We start from the raw sequence: 15,343 nt of genomic DNA, 5'->3' as shown, positions 1-15,343 counted from the left end.
GGAGGGAGGAACTCAGGTGCAGAGGGCCCAGCTGCTGTGGGAGGGACAAAGCTGGAGGTGCTGGCAGAGGATCAGCGCCTGTGCGAGGGTCTCCAAGTGCAGGTGAACCACAGGTGTGGCTGCAGTGCCCGGCAGGTGCCTGGTGCCTGGGGGTGCTGAGCCCCTGACATCCTCTCTGGCCATCCCCTCTCCAGCAGCCATCCCACCCCCTCTCCCTGCCCCTGCCCAGGCTGAGTTCCCCCGCCCCCCACCTCTGGGCTGTCCTCACCATCCAGCATCACCAGTGCCTGTCCCACACAGGCGTGGGGCTCCCCTTAAAGCAGGTTTTGTCTTTTGTCTCCCACCTGTGGGAGGTCAGGCCTCTGTGGAGATCTGAGCTCTCTCTCTCCCACTGGACTTCACTTCTGTCCTTTTCTCAGCCTCTGTCCCTACTGCCTTCTCCCAGCTGCTCAGATCCAGAGCAGAGCTTCCTGAAGAGGCCACACTGTGCCACCCAACAGAAAGGGGCTTCAAGAACACCTGAGGTGGGCCTCAGCACAGGCACCAACCACCAGAGTAAGCTGTCTTTGCTCCCACCGGATCCGGTCTCCATGGATCCACCTGCACAGTAGGCCAAGGTGGGGTGGCAGCCAGGGTTGGGGGGAATTCCCAAGGGGAGGTGCCAGGTGGTGTTGGGTCGGGGGGTCCCCTGGGGGTGGGTGCCCAGGTGGTGGTGACTGCTGGAGGGGGTGTACTCTTGAGGGACCTGACTGTGGATGCCCAGAGAGGAGCAGGACCAGGAATATGCACCTGGCCTCCACCCCCAGCCCTGACACAGTGACCCTGGCTTGGGGACCTGCATCACAGGATGGACACCTGCCCTGGCCCTGCCCCTGCCCCGAGACGTAGCTTTCAATGGAGTTGCGATATCAGGTGTACCTGGAGTCTCAGGTGTGACTGAAGCACACTGACAAGTTGCAGGACGACAGCAGTGAAGGCGCAGGCAGCGCAGCCAGGAGGCTCAGCTGGAGCCCAGAGCAGGGTCTGGACTCCAGGAGGTCCGACCGAGCTGGGCAGAGCAGAGTTGTGCCTGTCTGGGTAGTACTGGCAGGGACTGAGCTGAAGACCTGGGCTGAGGGCAGGGTGGCTCCAGAGGCACTCACGGAGCCAGGGGCCCAAGGGCAAGAGACGTGGGGCCAGGCTCCACCAGGCTGTGAGTGGGGGAGGGCCACGCCACATTGCTCCCATCCCACAACGCATGCTAGAGATGTCAGGCCGAGAAGAAACACCCAAGGAAGGCTGTGCCCTCCAAAGGCCCCAGGGCACAGGAGGGAGGGGCCTGGGATCACCCACGGCCCAGGTGTCTGCTTCCCCTCTTTCTCTTGGGAAACAGGGTACTGCCCACCCCATCCCCAGGAGACAAACCCGAGCCGTGTCCATGTCTGACTTCCATGTTTGCATGGCATCTCTGCATACCCACGGTCACTCTCAGCTGTCTGGCCACCTCCCTGGCGAGGCTCCACCACCAAACAGCCACATCCCAGCACCTGCCAGCCTCCCAAAGAGCTTCTAGGCCACCCACCCTCTAACACGTGATACCTCACCATGCACCATCACCACGAACACCTCCAACAGCCACCCTGAAGAGGCCGAGTCCAGATCATGCTGAGGCCCCCATGGCCCCCAGGTCTTTCCACCTGTATTTGAATCCTGCACTGTCTCACTGTTTCCCAGTGACCCTCGGCCAGTGAGAGAGATCTGGCCTTGCCACACTCTTCCCACTCCAGACCACTCCAAAAGCAGACATGGGCTCTGAAACTTCTGGTGCATCCTCTGTGGTAACCCTCTCCCTGCAGTTACCCAGGCCGTCAGCAAGACCCCACTGCTGACCTGTTCATCTGTTTCCCTTTGAGACATCCTTTCCTAGACCTTTTCCTTACTAGGTGGATTTTCAGAGCTCCCCTCTTCTTAAGTTTGCAGTTTCTCCTAGGGAGAAACTTTCTCACACCCTTTGCTATGGCTAATGCGCCCAGGAATGCCACATGTGAGACCCAGTCAGTCTCTGATGAGTTCAGTACCTCTATTGGGATATCCATACAAGTCCCTCCATCCCCAACTCAGTGAACAGCACACTGTCCTTGCCACACACAGAGCCTGGGAGCCACCATAAGCTCCTCTGTCTTTTTAACCTACAGCCAATGACCAACTCCTAACACCAACCCAGGCCTCCTCTTTACCCCTAGCGATTTCTGGATGCAGACCGTTCATGGTCTCAGGCCCTTAACTCCACTTCTTAACAGTTCTCCTTGACTCCTGGTACCCAGCACAAAGCCAGGCATACAAGATGCACTGACAAAACATCACGCAAAACCAGCATGATGTGTCCCTGCCAGGCATGCCCAACTCAGCCCACTGGGAGCAACAGGAAGGAAAATGTCCACACTCCGGTCCTGGCTACTGCCTCAGGCCTTCTGCCACTGAACTCACATGGGCCAAGTCTAGGCGTGTGGCCTTTTGCAAACTGGGGGCTTCATTAAGGGAACTAATTCTCAGAAAAGCACAAAACCAGACATGGGCTCTGAAGCTTCCAGTGCGTCCTCTGTGGTAATACGTCTTGCTCCCAATATCCCGCCTATTCCCAGCGCCAGCCCTGATGGCCCCAGTGTCCTATGACCCCTCCTCTGGACCTCCTTCCTACTCCCCAAACAGGGTTCAGGGATCCCGGGAGCACACCTGCCCCAAATGCATGTGGCCGGCAGGGGCCCCCACTGGAAGGTACATGACACATTCAGTCTTGGTTTCAGAAGAGCAGGCCCTGCTGGTGTGTGTGATCAGCTAAGCACACAGCGCTTTGTCCAGATCACTGACAGATGTATTAGCAGGCAGGGTCTGTAGCAAGCCACCAGGGCAAGGTTTCCTGACCATTTTGAGGAACGTGGGTTTTCTGTGGGATCTAGTAACTGACAGACCACGGCACACAGTGCCCTCCTCCACACAAGCTTATCGAAGGCACCAGAGCTTACCAAAGTACTGCAGCAAAGAACCTCTTTAACCTGTGTTTCCAAAGCTATTTTGCCATGAACTTTACCTACAAAACCAGATGTGAGAGTGAGCGCTGCTATGGACCTCAGACCCCATATGGGATTCAGATCCAAGCATGGGGCCTGGAAAGAAAATTGAGTTTAGAGCCAGATGTAGAGCCAGGGTCTCAGAGACAAGTGTGAGCCTCAGACAGTTGGGGCACCCATGGCCAATTTTGGGGCTCAGAGTCAGGTTGGAAATCATGCCCAAATGCAGCCTCAGAGTCAGTTGTGGGGCCCAGAGACAGAGGAGGGGCTCTGGGCAGATGAATGCTCTGTCCAGCAGGGCTAGACTTGGAGCTGGGAGCACAGAGCAAGCAGACAGTCTGGAGTCAAGGATGCAGAGGGCCAAAGGTCCTGGACCTTCCAGAGGCAGCATGAAAATGCCACATCCTCCAGCTTCCCCTGAAAATCAAAGGTGGCCCCAGAGCTGATCATTTTTCTACAGGTTACTGAGCTTTGGTTCCATGACATACAGGACAGCTTAACTTGCCCAGAAAATTCTCAGGCCACAGAACAGCTTGTGGCTAAAGAACATCAGGAATGAGCCATCCGAGGAGGAGAGGGTGGGAAGGGGCATTTCCTTCCTTGCGGTGTCGGTCACGAGATGGAGGATGGGCCCGGGAGACAAACACTGTGGGAACACGAGGGACTGGAGACACGGCTCAGGGTATGGCCCTGAGGGTGACCCAGCACCTCTGCCAGGACTGGCCCTGGAAGGAAGTAGCCATGCCTGGATGTCAGAACTTCCCACACTTCAGACACTTCCCTATAAGACAGTTCCACCAGCAGTTTTATCCCTAAGTGAGGAGTGAGTACCAGACTCCGGCCACTGTAGGCCGCAGGACAAGAGCCGACAACAGCCACGGTGGGCACACAAAGAACCGGATCTGAAACAGGACTGGGCTCAGACGTCACCAAGTGTCCTGTGCTACGCCCCACTGCCTGCAGCCAGAGGCACCAGAAATAAAGGGCCCAGGATGGGCAGAGGGGCCCTTTCAGATGGCTGTAGTTTAGCCCAGGCCTGAGGGCAAGAGGGAGCACAAGAGGGTGGAAGCAAGAATGAGCCAGAACGGAGGTAACACAGGCAAACAGAAGGAAAAGCAAGCCAGGGGGTGGCTCAATGCAGGTGGGCCACTCGGGTGGCACTGGGTGCTACTTAAGACACACATGACCAGTAAACAAGGGGGGTGAGTCGGTGCTGTGTAATGCACACACCTGCCACTTCTGTAGAGGGGATTATTGGGCAAAAACCCAGTGCACATCATCAGAAGGGGTCTGACACCAGAATACAGCAGTCAGAGAGCAGGGCTCATGGTCAGGCAGACCACCGTTTTCTGTCTGCAGGGAAACTCTCTGGTACCTCAGCTTCCTATCTGGAACATGGGGATTCTGTTGTGGTCCATCTAACAGAATGGTGTAAAGATGAACTGATACGGCATCTAACAGGTCTGTTTTCCCAGACTCAGCCCAGGTGTCTGAGTGTCCGGGTGTCAGGGATGGCAGGGACAATGCCAGCTCACACCAGTGAGGGGCCACAGGCTCCAGGCCTGGGCCCGCTGGTGCTTCACAGGTGATGCCACATGCAGCCTCACGACAGCCTGTGCAGTTGGCTCATCGTAAACACACTTCACAGGGGAGGGATGGACGTGTACAGAGCTTCAGTGGCTGACCCAAACGACAGCACTAAGCTGTGACCTGCTGAGTGCTGACATCAGGGCCCTCTGATGGCTCCAAGCCAGTGACTGGACAGGAAGGGAGTTGCTGAAGCTGGCGAGGGCCGTGTCAGGGGAACAACATTGGTTGTTTAAGGCATGCCAGCATCTGGTTACTCCAGGGACAGCACCGGACCTCCATCTGGACAGCCACCTCCCCTCACTCAGCACCTGCTTGCTAGGTGGGTGGACCCATCCCCCTGGCTCCTGGGAGAACACAGGGCTCAATCCTGGCCAATGACAATCCTATGTCCCCAGGCCCCAGTGATCAGTCAGGGAGAAGCAGAGGACCCACATGAATCCAATCAGATGCCAGAATTTTGCAGGAACTACTGAGTAAAAGAACAGATCTCATGTAAGGGTCTGGGTTGCTGGTCTTGTCCTTCTCCGTCCCACATCTGAGAAAGAAAAGCAGCATCCTGGGGAAAGCCAGAGCCAAGGGATAAGAGAACTTTACCCTGACTAAGACAGGTCACTAAAAACCACAGTGGGAGAATTAACTCAGAGAAGGGAACGTGCCAGAAGGTTCTGGCTGAGGAATCCCCTGACCCTGCCCTGCAACTGCTGCAGCTGCCTCTTGGGAGAGAACTGGGTCAATGATGAGACCTAGGCTCACCTGAGCCCGACCATGGGGGATGGACAGCTGATGAGTCTGGACGCTGAGTCGGTCCTTCTGTGGGTTTGTCCTAAGCCACCTCCCTAGATCTCAAATCACAAAAGACAGCATTTGCATTTCGCTTTGTTCTTCATCCATTTAACAAACGTTTATTGAGGGCCTGAACCAGGCCAGGCACTGTGCTATGCACTTTTTAAATGGCTTTGATTTTTATCAAGATCAAGAGGCAAAAAGGAGTGGAGGCAGGAAAAGCAAAGAAGGAAGGCGGCAGCTGGTCAGGAGTGCATCAGGAGACCCAGCCTCAGGGGTCTGGTCCTGCACAGAGGCCTAGGACCAGGCTGCTCACTCCAATTGGATGCTTACTGTCTCCACCCATTCTACAGGCACCTTCAACACTGCGCTGCTGGGAAGAGGGCTTTCCAGTTTGGCTGGGAGTTGGAAGAGGCCAAAAGGGGAAAGGACCGCAGAGCAATCCCCCAGGATGACAGGAGCTGCAGGCAGCATCCCTGGACCTTAGGAGAGGCCCTCATGAGATTCCCAAGCTCCCACTTATCTTTTGAATCCTGAACTAAAGAAGGTAGAATGGCCAGGCCCTTGTGAGTAAGACCTGCAGAGTCCCTAAGTTCTAAACACACTGATACGCTGTGAACTCTGCCCTCCAAGGCTGACAGTAAAGGGCCCACTAGGTTGGTCTTCCGGGCAGCAAGAATGGCACCTACATACTCTCCCCAGACCCCAAGAGGGGAGGGGAGACCGAGGGGCACAGAATGTAAAAGCAGCTTGAAAAAGGCAGACAAGGGGTCTGGTGGGGGATGACCAGCTCTGACACCAGCATCCATGCGGCCCACGGGCCTGAGGGGCTCCTCTTTGGAGGGAGCCTTGGGAGTGGGGTCCTCAAGTAGAGACCTATGGGATCAGCAGGGGCTCTGGCAGCTGTGACAGCCTCGGCAACAAGCCAGGCCCCTGCTCAGATCCTCCTGGGTAGGGGCAGGACAGACAGGGAAGTGGGGGGAGAAGGCAAGAGAGCAGATGGTGTGCAGGAAGATAGCATGACTTCCATCTACCTTCCAACTGCACTTTAGAAATGACACATGGGAATCCATGTTTAAGGGACTCTAAGGTGGTGCTAAGAGACACATGTTTCTGGGATGGGAAACAGGAAGTTAGTGACAGATCCCCAAAAGAAAAGGAGTCAGTGTGCTCCAAGCCTCCAAAGGAAGCAAGGCAGGAGGCGGCCCCAGGGCAGAGGGTGATCAGCCACACTGGGCAGCCACATGGCCTAAGAGAAGGTGGGAGGGAGGTCCACCTCCAAAGTAAACCACAAAACAGCCCTTAACGGCAAAGGCAGCCTGCGTCGGGAGTGAGAGAGAACCCACAGGAATCCCTGGGGCCAAGAGCGTCCAGGAGGGCCATGGGGGCACTCATCCCCAACCTGGGTCTCTGACAGGAGCCCAGCTCCCACTTCTGGCACCTGCAGGGACACAGTGAGAAGCAGCCCTGATGTGTCAGACACCCAGAAAAACCTTCTCTCTCAGGCAGGCCAAGCAAGACCGGATTCAGAGGTGGATGGCAGGGGTGGGTTGGGGGTTGCCACAGAAGGAATGGAACAGAACAAGGAGGAACAGGAGAGCCAGAAAACGGACAAGAGGAAGGATGGGTTGGAGTGCAACAAACAAGGCACAGATCCCTCCCCACACCGCCCTGCTCACCGAGCTGCTGCGATGGGCGACTTCTTGGCAGGGTCCAGCAGGCCGCCCAGGCCACCAACTGGTTCCTCCCCCAGGGAACGCGTGTCTTTGTTCAGCTGCTGCAGGCGGGAGCTGAGCTCACTGATCACAGTTGGTTTGTCGTCTTCAGGCCCAGGGAGCCCCCGGCTCTCCACGGGGTCCCCCCATAGCTTGGACCTTCTCTGGAAGAGGTAGCGAGGGCGGGCAGGCCCGGCGGCAGAGGCCAGCCCAGCAGAGGCGGCATGGTGCTGCTGGGCCATGAGCTCGCTGTCCGAGGACTGCTTCAGCAGCGGGTCCCTGAAGGTCACCGGCCCCTTCCCCAGCGGGGACTTGAGCTTGGGCTTGGGAGGCACTGGTGGCTTCTCGAGTAGAAAAGTGTGTCCGTCAGCGAAGGAGGTGTGGGTGTCGGTGAGTTCCCCGCTCTCTGAGCTCAAGGTGGACATGCTGGACACCGTGGAGATGGTGCTTGTGGTCTCCAGGTGGGGGTCGCTGGAGCTGCGTGTGTCAGCCTCCTCCACCCCAGAGTCAGCTGCAGACTCAGGGGCAGGGGGTGGCTCACTGCTGGGCTTCCCTGAGGCCGGGCTGGGCACCGTGGTGGGCGAGGGGCCCGGGCCAGCGAGTGGGGTGGCCAGCAGGACCCCGTTGGCAAACTCTTCGGGGGGTGGCACCAGCCCAATCCGGGCCAGCTCCTCCCTGGTCTCCTCATCGCTAGACGACAGCTGGGCGGGTGGCAGGTTCACAGCGAACACCAGCTCTGGCTCTTCCTCTGAGCTGCCCTGACCTGGCCCAGAGTCTGCCGGGGTGCCGCCAGGGGGCTGGGCCCGGGGGCTGGGCAGGGGCTCAGCCACAGCCGCTGATTGCATGGGGGCCGGGGCCAACTCCGGGGTGCCCGGGCGCTCCTCTTCGGCCCCCAGCCTGCTGGGCTCCTGCCCGTTGCTGGTGGCATGCACAACGATGAGGCCGGCTGGCCGCTGCAGGGATGTGTCCAGAACGCTGAGGATCATGGACTTCTTGTCCTCGGGTGACTTCCGCTCCTCCCGGGGGGACTTCTCTGCCTCCCTGCGAGCAGGCACAGGAATCCAGGCCGGGCTTCGCGGGGAGAAGGCTGGCGACGCCAGGGACCCTCGCTCTGGGTCCCGGGCCTGCACATCCACAAACAGAGGTCCAGGGCGGTCGGCGTCGGGGCTGTGCACAGGCGTGGGGGACCGGGAGGGCGCCTGGGAGGCCAGAGCCCGCTCTCGGGCAGCCAGGGCAAGGGCCAAGGGTGAGCTGGGGTCCAGGGGTTTGCCGGTGAGCGGGTGGATGAAGGTGGAGCCCGAGGGCCCGAGGGTCGGGCCGCTGACCAATGGCTTCAGAGCAGACACCGGGGAGGGCAGCAGCAAGTCGCGGCCGGCGGTGGGGCCGGTGCCCAGGAGGCGCTCGTCGATGGAGCGCGAGGGCTGCAGGGACGGCAGGTCCGCGCTGGAGCCGCTGCCCTCGATGGCGCCCACGGACAGGAACACGGTGGAGCGGCGCCGCTCCTCCAGCCGCCGGTCCTTGGCCGGGCCCGGGCCGCCGAACGCGAGCCCCGGGCCGTCGCCCGCGCCGTAGTCGAGTCCGCCGGGTCGGGGGCCGCGGTGAGTCGGGGAGGGCTCGCGGGCGAAGCTGCCGCCGCCGGGCCCGGGGCTGCCCACGGCCAGAGCCGCGCGCTCCTGCGCGTCCTCCACCTGCAGCTGCTTCACCAGCGGGCTCTTGCGGCGCTGCGGCTTGGACGGCGCGAAGAGGCTGGCGCTGAAGGCGCCCAAGTTGGCGTAGGGGCTGTCGGGGCCGGGCGGCCGCGGCCGGCGCTTGGGGCGCTCGGGCGGGGTGCCTGCGGGCGGGGGCCGGGGGACGTCGCTCGTCTCAGGCGCGGAGTCCTGAAGGATGATCATGGAGCGCGCGCGCTTCTGCCGCTCGGGGTAGGGCAGCGGGCCGAGGGCCGCGCCCGGCTCGTACAGGCCGGCAGCCCCCGCGCCCAGGCGCGCCTCCAGGCCGGGCTTGAAGCTGGAGCGTACCGTGTCGTAGGCGCGGCCCGGCGGGGGCGGCGGCGAGAAGGCCGGGGGGGGCCCCGAGTCGAAGTAGTAGGGCGCTGGCGGGGGCGGCGGCGCGGTCTGCGGCGGGGGCGGGATGCCGCGACTCTCGCGCAGCACCGGGTCTTGCATCGACGTGCTCCGCGGGAAGCGCCCTTCCAGCAGGGACGCCAGCTTCTCGTCCTCCCCTGCGGACGGAAGGGCCGGTGAGACCAGCCGGCGTGCTGGGGGCTGCTACCTTCGGAACGGCTCCTGGGGACCCCGGCACCCCCTCCGACAGTGGACTCCTCCCCAGGGCAGCCACCGTTCCGGACACAACGGATGCCCGCGGCAGAACCCGGCGAGGCGCCAGGATGCGCGCAAAGATGGGGTTGGGGGCCAGCGGTGGGCAAAGAATGGAGGGCAGGAGAGAAACAGGGAGCCCAGAGCGCGGGCTCGGGCAAGACTCCAGTCTGGGCTTGTCCCTGGATGCCCAAGCTCTGTGCCCCAGGCCCAGGGCTGCACGAGGAGGGAGGGGTCTTGTGAAGAGGACAGGAGTGAGGAGGGCCCCCGCCGAGGGGCCCTGAGGAAGGACACAAACTCTGACCAGCTGGGTTGGGGCCAAGACCTGCACAAACCCAGGGGCATCAAATAGGCTCTGAGAAGACATCCCAGGAAGGCAGGACAGCCCCACAAGACATGGGGACAGAGCTGCCGAGGGGCTTAGAGGGGCCAGTACAGGGTTCCCCACCCAAGACTTAACAGGGCCGTTGCAGACGTGCCAGCCCTGGAGGCAACCAGAGGTGAGAGGAAGATGGTCGGGAATGAGCAGGAGAGACCCTGGCAGGATAAGGGGCAGCAGGGCTGTGGCTACAGAAGCCATGCACCTGGCAGAGAAAGAGGACACCCAAGTAAGGAGGTGCCCTGTGGAAGAAGCCTTGAGAGGCTCCTCCCCAAGACCCACATGGCTGAAAATCAGCAAGGTTGGGTGAGTGGGTGGAGGGAAGAATGGATGGATGAATTAAAATGGAACTGTAGGCTCAGCACCCAGCACGTTTCATTTTAACCCCCACTGGCAGCGTGACCCCCGAACAGGCCCTGAGCTTTCAGTTCTTTCATGATCAAAACAGGCTTAAAATGAACCTCCCTCTGCATGCCTTGCTTGGACGTCACTGCTAGGATGCTGTGCAAGGGCTGGAGTGCTCAGGGCCCTCATGATCCTGCTGTCCGGCTAGAACCTGACACAACCTTCTGAGCACCCCTGTGGACATGATGTGGACACACGTGCTGCAGGCGTGTTCAGTGAGGCTGCAGGTGCTGGATGGCCCGACCCACAGGGAGTAGACCGATGGGCCCACATTGACACACCCAGGTCTCGTGGTGCCGTTCCCAGCCTCGCTCTGAGATTGGTCAACATTTGTATGAATTCACTACCATGCAGACTGCCTGTTCCTGATGGAATCCTCCTCCACCCACTGCAGTGCTACTGAGGCCTCTGATGCCAACTGCATCTTGCTGGGTATACATACTCTTTGTAGCCTAGGTGGCAACGGTGGGCTTTTGTGTATAGACCGAAGCTTGAATTTTAGCTCTGCCAGGTACTGACATTCCTTAACCTGTAGAACTTCAGTCTCCTCATCTCAGGAGGACAGCTGCAATTACTGAGCGGCAATTTCACCTTTACAGGACAGGGCTGAGCTGCAGCAGTATCCCGGGAAGGTGGTCGAGGTCATCGTCGTCATTTTTAGGTCTGCCTTCCCCCCACCCCCAACTGCTGGACACAGAAATTGTGCCCAGTTTGTCCTGGGTCTCCTGCTACATTCCCTGCACTGCGTATGAATGCGCAGTGAACACCCACAAGCCTGTGTGTTAGATGGAGCAACACAGAACTAGCGCACCTTGAGGATGCAGAAGGCGGGAGTGACGTGCGAAGATGAAAAAAGGGGAAATTTAATGCTAATAACATGCCAAGTTCTGACTTAGGGTAAAGAAAAGTCACCTGCCTCAGCATGGAATGGGGAATCTGTTCTGATACCATCTGGGAGGGGTGGGACCCCTTGGGGGCAAAGGCAGACCCTCTTTGTCTGCCTAAATAATAGCAGAGAGCATTTCTCGAGCACCCACTGTGTGCCAACCTCAGGACGTGGCTTCTATGTCTACTAACACTGGTGGCGGCTGAGCACTCCCAGTATGCCGCAGTCCCCAGCCAGTGAGTGCCACCTACTGGGCGAGCCTGAGTGGTCCTTGGAGGTGGGTAATGGGTGGTCTCCATGTTTATGGATCAAGATCCTGATGTTTCAAGGGTTGCATCATATGCCTAGGGCAACAGAGCCAGGGCAGGGGGCAGGGGGCAGGGGCCTGGGGAGTCTGACAGCCCAGCCAATGTGCATGTTGGCAGCTGAGGCCCAGCAAGCCAAGGGGAACCAAAAAGGAACACCTGTCCCCCAATTCATCAACCAAGCACAAGAGGGTACAGGAAGAACCAGTGCAGAACTGGCAGTCCCAGGAGAGGGGCTCAAGGCCTGCAGGGCAGGTGCGTGGACCTAGATGGGCAGGATCAGACCTAGGAACAGCAGGAGTCAGAAAACCCAGGTCAAGGGAGACAGAGACAAATGTCCACAGATGAAGCAGGAGAGCACCGGGGCTGATCTCCAGGGCCCTGACACAACGAAGAGCACTCAGAGGGTCAAGCTGGACAGATACGGGCTGATAGCTACAGAAAGCTTCATTTGGCCAGAGGGACAGACAAGGGCAGAGCCAGGGCAGTCAGTCATGAGAACAAAGCCACGGTCCAGCTGCAAGGTGATGAGGTCTGTGCAGGGCAGGGCTGTAGGGCCACCCACCCTGACGAGTCAGAGGGTAAGAAAGAAACCACAGAAGACACTCGGGGCTTAGCCAGGGAGAGCTGTGCTTCTTAGCTCCAGAGTAGCTGCAGTCTCACCAGCCTTCTTCCCCACAACCCCATCTACAGAAATAACTTTTGGCAGTCTCTGAGGGACCAGGTCACATACCCATGTGCCTTTTACACACTGCTCCGTCAGTTCACCCCATTATCCCCCAGAAACTCCCACTTATCTTGCACATCTTAATTCAAAAGTACCCCTACCCTGACGCACACAGCCTTCTGTGACACCTAGGAGTGCTTGGAGCTCCCCAGTCGGCTCCATTGGTCCATGTGCCCTGATACCCACCATGTGCCCACTGAGCTCTCTGCACACGCCAAGTTCCCCAGTCACGCCCCAGACTTGGCTGGGGATCGGCCTCACGTGAATACCAATTGGCAGGGTCCTGGGGCAGGTGAGGAATCAGTTTGGGCAACTGGTTGGCTGCAGTGTGCATGGAACGTGACAGGCAGGGCAGCTGTGTGATCGTGGGCAGGTCGTTTCCCCTCATCTGTAAACTGGAGGTGCTAGCAGTCTCACCTCAGTATGGTTATTCTAAGTACTAAATGCTCAGTGTCCGGCCCGTAGTTAAGTGCTGAGAGGTTTACTCCGACGTGTAACAGGTGGTGGGTGTCCTGCAGTTTTTGTGGACAAGGGACAGGCAAGTGGGCAGGTCTGTGGGTGGATGGATCGCAGGTGTACATGGTGGCCAGGCTAGTGACATGTTCCCATCTGGGTCAGGAAAGGAGACAGTGGGTGTGGAGTGTGACGGTGGCTGGGGCGTGATGAAGCACAGAGGGGAAGGAAGCTGAAGACACAGCCTCGAAAAGGTCCCGTATCTGGGAGGCTGGGCGGCAGGGTGGAAACAGGTGCCCCCTGAGAAAAGACGGGAAAACCAGCAAGTGTGGTCCTAAAACTCTGGGGAGGAGCGTTTCATGGAAGGAGCAAAGAAACCCAATGCCAGCTGGGGCCGGAGGAGGATTGCTGGCCGCACGTCCACGGGGAGGAAGGCCCTGGAGGCCACCAGTGACCCTGGTGGGGGCAGTTTCAATTTGGGCATGGAGAGAGCGAGTCTGCTGCAGGCTGAGCAGCAGGTTGGGGGCGGGAGAGAGACGGCAAGTAGAGGTGACTTTTGGGGAAAAACTGGCTGTGAAGAGGGGAGAGAGAGCAATACATGGAGGGGCAGGGGAGAGGCACGTTCAGGGAAGGGGAGTTTTAGGATCAGAAACCTCACATGCACTTGGGCTACAGGGGAGCAACCAGGATGGAGGCAGCTGAGCTGGGGACAGGGGTGAGGCTGCCCACAAGAGGGATGAGAGGCAACGGGGGGTGCCCACTGGATGGGGAGTGGCTGCTGGGGGAGGGGCTCTCTGGGTTGGGGAAGGACTAATTTCCACATGATCACCAGCATAAGAGATCTTTCGGCTGGGGCCAGGAAGAGGCAGGACTCCGAGGGAAACTGGAAACCCCAGTTACCGGCAGGGAGAGGCAGGGTCCTTCAAACCCAAATCCACCTTGCCAGGCCCCAGCCCCATTCCTCCCAGCCCCATGCAGCCCCACAGCCCAGCCATACCTACAGACTTGGTCCGTGGAATCCCCTTCCGCAAGGAGCCCGGCAGCTTCTCTGGGCCTGGGAGGCCCTGGCGTTCAAACAATGACTGTGGGGGTCAGGGAGGGGGAATATGGAGGTTCCAGGGCACTGGGGGCCCCCAGTCCTCCTCCTAAGCCAGAGGTGAGACACCCCATGCACTCACTCCAGTGGCGCTAGTGCTGTGGGTTTCTGTACCCAGCCATCATGTCCAGGCTAAGCTCTCAAGGAGCAGGGAATGCAGCCCATTGAAGCCTGGGCAGTGTGGACAGTACGGATGGTGGCACAGTGTACATGGTGTTGGGCAGGGTGGGTGCAGACCCTGGCAGAGCCAGGGTAAGGGTGGGAGAGGAGCCTGGAAGGTGCCAGGTCGGGAAGTGGGCAGGGAATAAAGACATGCTTTGTGGTGTTCTCGGTGGGCCTGGGGTATCTTGGTGGCCTCAGGCGTGACGCAGGAACTGCCTGAAGGCAGAGGCACTGAAAGCCGTAAGAGCAAGCCCAGCAGGTGCTGAGCTGTGGCAATTTAGGGGGCAGATACAGCCCCAAGTGTCTCTGAGACAGGCCATGGGGTACACACACCCCTCTGGAGAGGGGTCCACATGATGGGCTCTCACCTCAGTTAAGAGGGCCCAGGACAGTCTGGCCCCCACGCCTGCCCATCCCAGTGCTCCCAGCCACCCATGGTCCTTACGCTAATCTCGGCAGGCGTGATCCTCCGGCTGGTGGGCCGCTGTTTGACTGTGGCGGCTCTGGAGTCCGCGTCTGCGATGTCTGGCCTCAGCGTCGGCTCTGTGGCGGCTGCCAGCATCTCGTCCAGCTTCTCTGCACAGCAAGGAGGCTCCGTCTCAGCTGCCTGGGCCAGCTCCTCCCCAGGCCCGGCCATCCATGATGCTGACACAGGACGCTGCTCCCCTCCCTCCTGAAGCTCCTACCCTGGACCCCCAAGACAGGGCCCTCACCCCAGAACTCAGACCCCATCCCAGGCAGCCTCTCTATCCTCAAGAAGACTCCAGGTGACCCTGTGGATGCCACTCAAGGAAAGGCCACTCTGACCGTGAGGGAGAAGACCAGGGCAACAGACAGACCAAACTCTTGAGTTTCCCTGGATTTCCCTCTTTCCCTTCGTCCTGTGTCACTGTCCTCAGCACCTACGGGCCACTCTTGGCGATCTGAACTGCACCGGAGGGAAGCTGTTCACACTAGGACAGACCCTGAGGTACAAGCAGGTTTCCACGAGAGATGTGTGGATGGTGCTCAGTCGACACTGAATGAATGAGTGAATCAATGGCTGGGTGGTGGACACCTTCAGAAAACGGAGCTTGCTGCCCCAGGCTAGGGACCTAAAAAATGGTTCATTGCAGAATAGGCCAAAGAATGCTTTTCTTTCACCCAGAGGAAAAGCGGCCCACTCAGGGTAGGAGGTATCAAGAAACGAGGAGGAAGGAGGGTGGGGGACAGTGCTGGAAAGGCCCCTCCTCCACCAGCAGGGCTTCTGCCACTCCCTCAGAAAGCAGTGGGGAGGCAGAGACGCGAAGGAGGGTTCAGAAGACCCCACCGGGCTGACGCCTGAACAACCCACACGGCGAGAAAGGTGCCTCGGCAGCATTCTTTCCAAATTCATCATAAAAGAGACACTTTCTCCGTGTGGTTGTTTTTATTAAAGTACAATCAATGTGTTGAAAAGTGGCACTTTGTATTATCAAAGTGACTTTGGAAACTCTGTTAAACT

General features: G+C 59.1%; 1 protein-coding gene across 6 annotated transcripts in view; it reads right to left on the bottom strand.

The window, feature by feature from the left end:
* Positions 1 to 15,343, bottom strand: part of SHANK3 (SH3 and multiple ankyrin repeat domains 3) — a 58,383-nt gene that overhangs the window by 3,618 nt on the left and 39,422 nt on the right. For 4 of the 6 annotated variants that reach the window (XM_037730098.1, XM_037730099.1, XM_017504968.2 and 1 more), the window contains 3 exons: positions 14,306 to 14,436; positions 13,600 to 13,684; positions 7,100 to 9,353 (listed from right to left, as the gene is read on the bottom strand). In XM_037730098.1, coding sequence (XP_037586026.1) covers positions 7,100 to 9,353; positions 13,600 to 13,684; positions 14,306 to 14,436 — 2,470 coding nt within the window. Of the gene's footprint in view, positions 1 to 2,833; positions 4,084 to 4,910; positions 5,480 to 7,099; positions 9,354 to 13,599; positions 13,685 to 14,305; positions 14,437 to 15,343 lie in introns of those variants that run through there. The other 2 variants (XM_037730100.1, XM_037730102.1) reach the window with 2 other exon arrangements.

This window comes from Cebus imitator, unplaced genomic scaffold (assembly GCF_001604975.1).
Source record: "Cebus imitator isolate Cc_AM_T3 unplaced genomic scaffold, Cebus_imitator-1.0 Scaffold329, whole genome shotgun sequence".
In the NCBI taxonomy this organism is placed as follows: Eukaryota; Metazoa; Chordata; class Mammalia; order Primates; family Cebidae; genus Cebus; species Cebus imitator.
The sequence above is the reverse complement of the archived record's forward strand: the minus strand, read 5'-3'. Positions and strand labels throughout refer to the sequence as shown.